The sequence below is a fragment of the Hemitrygon akajei genome, chromosome 12, assembly GCF_048418815.1.
Source record: "Hemitrygon akajei chromosome 12, sHemAka1.3, whole genome shotgun sequence".
Classification (NCBI taxonomy): Eukaryota; Metazoa; Chordata; class Chondrichthyes; order Myliobatiformes; family Dasyatidae; genus Hemitrygon; species Hemitrygon akajei.
This window is the reverse complement of record NC_133135.1, coordinates 104667002-104676079: the sequence shown is the minus strand read 5'-3', so window position 1 is coordinate 104676079 and position 9078 is coordinate 104667002. Positions and strand designations below refer to the sequence as shown.

General features: G+C 45.8%; 1 protein-coding gene across 1 annotated transcript; it reads right to left on the bottom strand.

Annotated features, from left to right (window-relative positions):
* Positions 1-1965: 1965 nt before the first annotated feature.
* LOC140737332 (enhancer of rudimentary homolog) lies at positions 1966-8584 on the bottom strand. The gene is made up of 4 exons (XM_073063768.1): positions 8455-8584; positions 7959-8046; positions 5714-5834; positions 1966-2700 (listed from the first exon to the last, which is right to left on the bottom strand). Exons 1-4 carry the CDS (start codon positions 8455-8457, stop codon positions 2598-2600), a joined length of 315 nt encoding a protein of 104 aa, XP_072919869.1. The 5' UTR covers positions 8458-8584; the 3' UTR covers positions 1966-2597.
* Between the last annotated feature and the right edge of the window lie 494 nt (positions 8585-9078).

Genomic DNA, 9078 nt, shown 5'->3' with positions numbered 1-9078 from the left:
AGATACCTGTTACACAGGCTAAAAAGCACCAGGTGCAGCAAGTATCAAACTTCAGTTCAAAAAGTCTTTGATCACAAATTCACCCAATAAACCACAGCTTCCTAACAAATTTAAAGCTGTAAGTGTTTTATGCACCAATCATCTTACTTTTCTATTTGTACATTGTGGTATAATTTAACTGCAAAAGGTAATTCATCAGTTTCCAGAAACTTCCAGTGAGAATGGACTTCTTTTTCCCCTTTTTTGCCACTAAATTCAGCTTTCATTTTGTGTACGAGTGTTTACACTGTGAGTTTGTATGCTTACTTTAGAGAATTGTAATACAAAGGCAGTTGAGGTCTCTCTCTGATCCATTTGGTTATCTCGGTTCTGCCTCAAAGCAATGTACAAGAGTTAAGAGCATTGACATATTACAATTTTACAGAGTTGTTTTGTTTGTGGGTAAAAACACTTTAAAACAATCATTCACATGAAAACCCATGGATGCTGTAAATCACAAAACCCTGGGGTTAACTTTCTTTCAAGGTGTGCAAGATTGTTTCAATAAATACAATGTTGACTGTTTGGGAGTGTTGTGATTTATAAGTGTCTGAGAAAAAGGTACAACTGCTTCAAGTCTGTACAACTGGATCCTTGACTTCCTCACCAGCAGACCAACATCTCCTCCTTGCTGATCGTCAACACCAGTGTGCTGTACTTTCTAATACCCCCGACTACATGGCTGTGCAAAGCTCAAACACCATCTATAAATTTGCTGATGACGCAACTATTGTTGGCAGAATTTCAGATAGCGGCAAGGAAGCATACAGGGGTGAGATTGATCTCCTGGCTGAGTAGTGTCACAACAACCTTGCACTCAACGTGAGTAAAACCAAGGAATTGATTGTGACCGTCAGGAAGGGGAAGTTGAGGGAATGCACACCAGCCTTCATTGAGGGATCAGCAGTGGAAAGGGTGAGCAGTTTGAAGTTCCTGGCTGTCAACATCTCTGAAGATCTGTCTGGAGTCCAGCACATTGATGCAATTACAAAGAACACACATCAGTGGCTATAGGAGACTTAGTATATCAGCAGACGTACATCTCTACAGATGTATCATCAAGAGCATTCTGATTGCATTGCATCACCATCTGGTATGGAGGGGTGACTGCACGGGATCAGAAAAGGCTGCAGAAAGCTGTAAACGCAACTATACTCCATCTACACGAGATACCCAGTATCCAGGACAAAATCCAAAAGTTAATGCCTCAAACGGACCCCTCTTCCCTCTGCAAACACGAGGAAATCTGCAGGTGCTGGAAATTCAAACAACACACACAAAATGCTGGTGGAACACAGCAGGCCAGGCAGCATCTATAAGAAGCACTGTCGACGTTTTGGCCCGAGACCCTTTGTCACACCATTACCAAGGAGGTACACTCAACGTTTCGGGTACAGCTTCTTCCCCTTTGCCATTGTATTTCTGAATAGACATTGAACCCATGAACACCACCTAATTTTTTTCTTTTTTGCACTACTCATTTTTTGTGTATATTATATATAGTAATTTATATTTTATTATGTTTTGCAACATACTGCTGCCACACAAACAACAAATTTCACGCCATATAATACGCCAGTGATATTAATTCGGATTCTGAAATGTCTTTTCACTCCTTGAAGAAAAACACAGCCTACTGAGGGGAAAACCCAGGCAGGCACACAAGAATACTCTGATCCAATCTCCCTCACATCTGGTACCACCTCAGTGGGGCCCAATGGACTTTTTACCCATTAGCCAGAACGTAGCCACACTGCTGTCTATAGCAAGGACTGGACAGTAAGGTCTGTAGAATTTCCCAATCCTCCTGTAGGACAGAGTTAAGTCAGAGCTATATTCTGCTTCTAGGAGGAACCTACAGCAAAAAGATGCTACCCAGCCTCAGACTCCCTTTTCTTATAATCAAAAGCCAACTCAATGAAACAGTTTAATATTAAAACATCTTTAATCTGCAAAAATCACAAATACAACCAGAGAAAGCAAGAATAAAGGTTACTGGATAAGGAGACCTTCGTCTGGCAGATACACAGCACGCCCCTAAGGGAAGCTTCAGTGTTCTAGGAAAAACGTTTAACCAAAAAGGCATTTCCTAACAACCACATTTAGCGTCGCACTGCTGTATAAACACGATATCACAGAAAAAAGTGTGTTTGCAAAACCACTAACGATGAGTTGTCCTGCATGCAAGAAAACTGGATGTCTGAACAGGTGACAGGCAAGTTTGTCAGGGTCCTTCCAAAGGAAAAAAGCATCAAAAGGTTCAGATGACATTACTTGCATCTTGAATGCTATAAGAACATATAAGACTCTTCACAGCATTGAACACGGGTCTATCTTAATGCATGATTTTTCTAAAAAAAAAGCTAATGGATGGTGGTCAGGGGAGGGGGGGGGGAGGCAGGGAAAAAATTCAAAATTATTTCTACAAAAATACCTCAGATCTCGAATCAATGCACTTAGGTACAGCCGAGACCTGGAGAGGAACATTTGTGAACTACAAAGGAAAAAGAACAAAAGTTGGTGGAACCACTCTCCTGCCAAGAAGAGACAGGCCAAAGTTATTTCCCCGCCTGCTGTGCCTGCCGGCGAAGCAGAATGTAGATCTTCTCCTTCAGCCAGTCCTTATTGTACGGCTGGTACGTCTGTGTGTCTGCTCGATAACTGTGGAACAAAACAAATATACTTAGTTTAATATGCTTCATCGGAATATCAAGAGGAGCTTTGGTATGGAGTGTTGAAAAGCCCAGATAGAGTGGACAAGGAGAGGATATTCCCCATAGTGGGGGAGTCTTGGACCAGAGCACATCGCCTCAGAATAAAGGGACATACATTTAGAACAGAGACGGGGAAGAATTCTGTAGACAGAGGATGGGGAATCTTTGTAATTCATTGCTGCAGACAGCCATGGAGGGCAAGTCTTTGGGTATATTTAAACGAGAGGTTGTTAAGTTCTTGATTAGTAAGGGTGTCAAAGGTTACGGGAAGAAGACAGAAGAATGGGGTTCAGAGGGATAATAAATCAGCCGCAATGGAGTGGCACAGCAGATTTGATGGCCAGATGGCCTAATTCTGCTCCTATGACATGGTCTTAAACAGATACTATACCTTGGTTTCCTCCCGATAGCCCCACAATGATAGGTATTGATTCTTTGAGCAACTAAATTCACTGCCATGTGCCCACGTGAAGTGAGACCGCAGTGGATGACACAGAAGGTTCAGGTACCAGACGGTAGCGCTGAAGACCTGTCCTCCAGGAGAGGAACAGCATATTCATGCACAGAAAGTGCTACACACTGATCATAAACACAAGAGACTCTCAACACCCCAACTATGCTCAGGGATGTTCCAGTACTGACTGGAAACGACCAGCCACAACAGGCAAGGAGCAAGTGACTTGCCCCCAGAGAACGGGACAGAGCAGCCTCTGATCGGCAGAAAGCTGTGAACTCAGCCAGCTCCATCACAGGCACTAGCCTCCTGAGGACTGAAGATACTTTCAAAAGGCGGCATCCATCACTGAGGACCCCCATCACCCAGGACATGCCCTCTTCTCATTGCTACCATCAGCGAGGAGATAAAGAAGTGTGAAGGCAAGGACTTAACGATTCAGGAACAGCTTCTCCCCCTCTGCTATCCGAATTCTGAATGGCCAATGAACCCATGAACACTACCTCTCTATTTTTTCCATTTCTGTTTTTGCAAATGAACCCATGAACACTACCTCTCTATTTTTTCCATTTCTGTTTTTGCACTATTTAATATATACTTGCTGTAATTTACCGTTTTTAAAAAATTATGTGTTGCATTGTACTGCTTCCGCACACAACAAATTTCATGACTTATACCGCTGATATTAAACTACAGGTATATTCTGATTCGTAATTAGGTTGGACAAATTCGGAATCTGGGTGAGCTTTTAAACCTGATTCTTGCACTTGCTAGAAGCTTCAAGAGGGAGAGTGGGAGCCTGAACTAGGCCTGGTCTGACAAACCTACTCCTAACATTCCACCACACCTCCTCGATTCAGCATCCCATTAACACCAGGAAATTTAAAATGGATCCGATCACCACACACAAAATGCTGGAGGAACTCAGCAGGTCAGGCAGCATCTATGGAAAAAAGGACATCTTTGGTGCTTCGGGCTGAGACCCTTCTTCAGGACTTTGGTGGGGGGGGGGGGGGGGAGGTGATGTCCGAATAAAAAGGGGAAGGGGGCCAGCTAGAAGGTGAGAGGCAAAGCCAGGTGGGTGGGAAAGGTCAAGAGCTGGAGAGGAAGGAATCTAATAAGAGAGGAAAGCGAACCATAGAAGAAAAGGGAGGAGGAGGGACCCCAGGCAGAAGAGGAAGTAAAAGTGCAGAGTGGAGAATAGAAGTGGTTGGTGGGGGGAGGGAATTCATGATCTTTTTTCCACCAGAAGGAGAAATCAATATTCATGCCTTCAGGTTGGAGGGTAAGGTGTTGCTCCTCCACCTGAGGGGGGCCTCATCCTGGCACAAGAGGCGGCCACCGACCCGGATCAGGAATGGGATTCAAAATTAAAATGTTTGGCCATTGAAATTGCACCACAGCTCCTCAATTCAGCATCCCATCAACACCGGGAATTATTAGGGGCTCAATTCAAATCCGATCTGACCAAACTGCTTTTCAGTGACTTTACACTCGCCAAGAAGCCCATTCAGACCTGCACTGCCAGTGATCAGATCCACATCCATCGGCCTGCTCTCCATTTGCTGCCTCTTTGATAAGTACTTGGCTAGCCCTACACTGGTAGACTAACTCCACAAACAGGTACAATATATTCATAATCCATCAGTGAGTGGCCCCAGGAAGCTGTATTCAGAATTAGGTTTAATTAAATAAGTAGTGCAAAAATAGTGAGGTAGTGTTCATGGGTTCAATGGCCATTCAGAAATCAGAGGGAAAGAAGCTGTTGCTGAATCATTGAGTGTGTATCGTCTGTACCTCTTTCCTGATGGTTCAATGAAGAGGGCACGTTCTGGGTGATGGAGATCCTTAATGATGGACGCCACCTTTTTGAGTCATTGCTCCTTGAAGATGTCCTGCATACTATGGCGGTTAGTGCCCATGACAGAGCTACTCTCTGCAGCTGAATTCGATCCTGTGCAGAAACCTCACCTTGGCGGTGGTGCCGCAGTTAGAATTCTCTCCATCTGTAGAAACTTGCGAGTGTTTTGAGTGACAAACCAAATCTACTCAAGCTCTTAAAAGTAGCTTTGCCATTCCTGAGTAACGAGGTGAGCATTGGATAAATCTCATGTAGGACTTAAGTTTACAAAATCCCAAACGAGCAGAGGCTCAAAGGCCAGCACAGAGGGGCAAAACTGAAATATGGAAGACGAATCTCCAACTCCAGTAGACACTGCAAAGTCCTGAGGACCAAATGGAAGCAACAGACTTCCCTGGAGTGACAAGGCTAATGGTTAACCAAGGTATTGCAAAGGAATTCAGATAGAGATCGGCTGCAGAAGACACCAGACACTGGAATCTGGAGCAACAAACAATCTGCAGGAGGAAGTGGGCAGGGCAAGCAGTGTCTGTAGGAGGAGAGGAATTGTCTTGTTTCAGGATTTGTCCCTCCGGTCGAATGTTTGTTGCTCCAGTTCGAGGGCTGAAAGGCCTCTGCTAAGACACAACTGATAACTGCACTTACACAAGACAGCTCAGGTCAGCAAGGTCGTCAATGAAATCGAAGAGTTGGCTGATGTCGTATGTGATAGAGGGGCTGTTGGGGTTCATCCGTTTCAGATGCTCTTCAAACATTTTACAGACACCTATAGACAAACAAATACAAACTTAACGTATTTAACACCCAACTTGATGCAAAACCTTTAATGCATGAGCAATAGGCACAAGCTGAACTGCTTCCCTCCCAGCTGATGCATAACTTGGCGCTCCCTCCCAGCTCATTACCTCCCTCAAAGGGGAAACAATTGGAGAAATCACAGCAGGAACAACAAACTGACTGAGGGACGTTATCAAATGAACTTTAAGTGATGCCAGGGCAAACGACGTTTGGTCTCAGGTCAATTGATTTGAACTTTTTACCGAGGATCCGATAGTAAGCTTTTATTAAAGCTGGAAATACTCAGTTTGACAGACAACAGATCTAAAAGGAAATATTTCCGATTACAGGCCCTGCTACCCAACTCATCCTTGCTGGCTGCATCGTCCAGTGAGCTAGTGCCATCTGCCCACCTTTGGCCTATAGCCCTCTATTTACTGAATGAGGCAAAACACAGAATTGGCCCTTCAAACTGCACCACCCAGCAACCTCCAATTTAATTCGAGCCTAATCATGGGACGATTTACAAATGACCAATTAACCTACTCTCACAGTCATGGGGAGAACGTGCAAACTCTTTACAGACAGCAGCGACAACTGAACCTGAATTGTCTGTACCATAAAACTTTGCACTAACCATTTCTCTATCATGCCACCTCCACGGCCTCTAAACCTCTGCTCTCTACGTATGTACATGGCTTTGAAATGTTGCTAATGTGCCTGCCTCAACCCACTACTTCTGGCAGCTCGTTCCAAATATGTGAATAAACTGCAAATATCTCTTGCTTCTGGTCGTAAATCTATGCTCTCTTTTAGTTATCGCCCTTCCCCAAGTGCACTCACCTACAACTTACACAACCACACCAAAACTTCCCAACTGCCGTGCCCGATATTTTGACCGACAAAGGTCAGTGTTGCCTTCTTCACCTGCACTGGTTAGCAATCAGATTCCTTCTGATAGATGTTATCCAAAATAATATGGCTCTTTCCCAATTTGAAGGATTTCCAGCATCCCGTTTGCCTTTCTTGCTTATTAAGCAATTAAGTGCGGGGCGACATGGCAGCACAATGCTTTATAGTACCAGCATCCTGAGTTCAATTCCCATCGCTGCCTGTAAACAGTTTGTACGTTCTCCCCATGACCGCGTGGGTTTCCTCTGGGTGCTCCGGTTTCCTCCCACAGTCCAAAGGCACCAGTGGTAGATTAATTGATCACTGTAAATTGTCTAGTAGTTAGGCTAGGATTAAATCGGGAGATTGCTGAGTGGCAAAGTTCAAAGTGCTTATTCCACACTGTATCACACTAAATAAATAATTAGGATTTGATCACACTCCAAACCTCACAGAGAGGTGAATACAGACAGCCTCAGCAGAGAAGCAGCACTGAGGATTCTGCCTGGAAAATTCAGAGGCCTGCTAGGAGCCAAGAGAGGAATGGATGAGGGACTAGAGAGACCTCAGGAGTTTACTTGGGGTGAGCAGTTAATAATAAAGTAGAGGAGGTGTGAGAGACAGCAGACACAGGGGAGCAACAGACGATCTCCTGGATGAACTCAGCAGGTCAAGCAGTGTCTGTGGGTAAAAGGAATAGTTTCTGCTCTGGGACTATATGCAGTGCTTCAGGAATTTAAATAACTTGCCTCAACACAGAACCTAAACTAACTTAGGACGTCTTAAAGTTACATGTTATATAAACAAGAGAAATTCTGTAGATGCTGGAAATCCAGAGCAACACACAAAATGCTGGAGGAACTCAGCCGGTCAGGCAGCTCTGTGGAGAGGAATGAACAGACCACATGTCAGGCTGAGTCCCTTTATCAAATGAAGGGGCTCATCCCAAAATGTCAACCGCTTTTTCCCTTTCCATAGATTCTGTCTAACCTGCTGAATTACTCAAGCATTTTGTGTGTGTTACAATTTCCATTTCACTCCATTGTTCAACACACCGAGTTTCTCCAGCTGGTTGTCTGTAGGCCCAGAAATCTAAAACAGTGACTGGGCTTAGGTGGAAGTTAAAAATGACCGGACTGCCCCAACTCCCAGTTACAGCTCATTAATGAAGCACAGAATCATACACATCACATTTCTGGTCAGATTAAATAGAGCACTCTACCTTCCATACACTCATTGACAGATTCATAGTCGGCATACGTCCTGCCCTCTGGTCGTTTCGTGGGCTGCACCAGCAGGATGGTGTGTGACTGAAAAGAGTGAAGTGATGAGTGTCTGCTCAACCCCTCCGTCGCCGATTCAGCATCCCTGCCCTCCACACCCCAATCTCCTCAGGTTGGCTGAGTCTCTAATCCTCTTCCTCCCCTACCTCACCTCCTTCCTATCCATTCCACCTCCCTGTCCTCCACCCTATCCCCTCCCTCCCCCTCTCCCTCTCGTTTCCTTGCCCCGATCACCCCCACACACCCTCCCCCCACCGTCGGTCAATGCTACAGCAAAGCACCTCTCTCCCTCCATCGCACCCCCCCCCCCCACACTCATCTGAACTGGACGCCAAGGATCCGCATCACACCGCATGCCTACACCTTCCCCTCCAACTCAGCCCTCTCCCCGTAACTCTCTCCTCCCTCCTCTCAACAAAAAAAAACAACTCTCACCATTTTCTCTCACGAGCCCCGTCCAGACAAGAAATGGAAACCGGAAGCTGCTCCGCGCGACCTTCCACCCGGAAGAGTGGTGACGTCACGCCGCTTCCCATCACTCCGCACCACCCCTTGAAGTGATTGGCTGAAAGTTCAGAGAAACTTTTCGTTTTGGTTAAAAACTTTGTTGAATGGAATTAGGAGCCAACACCGGGGTTAATGTAAACGTGACGGGGTCCAGTGTTCACCGGGGGGGGGGGGGGGGGGGGTCGGTATGCCTCGGACCAGGGCTAATGTTCAACCAGTCCTCATCCGGCTCCTCGAGGGTACAGGTGCCAAGCAGTGGGGCAGCGGTCCCCCTGCCCACTCCAGTCAGCCTGCACCGTCACCGTACCTATCCACCGCTCTACCTTCCACAGTTAAGGTAGACAAGGCTACTCTGACTCGCTGTAGAGGACTGGGAACCGACAGACCCGGAGGTGATGCATCAGCTGTCGATACTGTACTTACAAACAGCTGGAAAATCTCAGCGTGTCAGGCAGTTGTGGAGAGACTTCTCAGGCCGAGTCCTAACCGGAAGACCACAATCTGTGCGGATTGGTGATCAACACTGGTGCACCTTAGGGGTGTGTGCTTAGC

Coding starts and splice junctions, on each gene's coding strand:
- LOC140737332 (XM_073063768.1), bottom strand. Junction 5,835..7,958: donor TGTCAATGAGTGTATGGAAG/GTAGAGTGCTCT, acceptor GTTTGTCTATAG/GTGTCTGTAAAATGTTTGAA. Junction 2,701..5,713: donor GCTGACCTGAGCTGTCTTGT/GTAAGTGCAGTT, acceptor TTTGTTCCACAG/TTATCGAGCAGACACACAGA.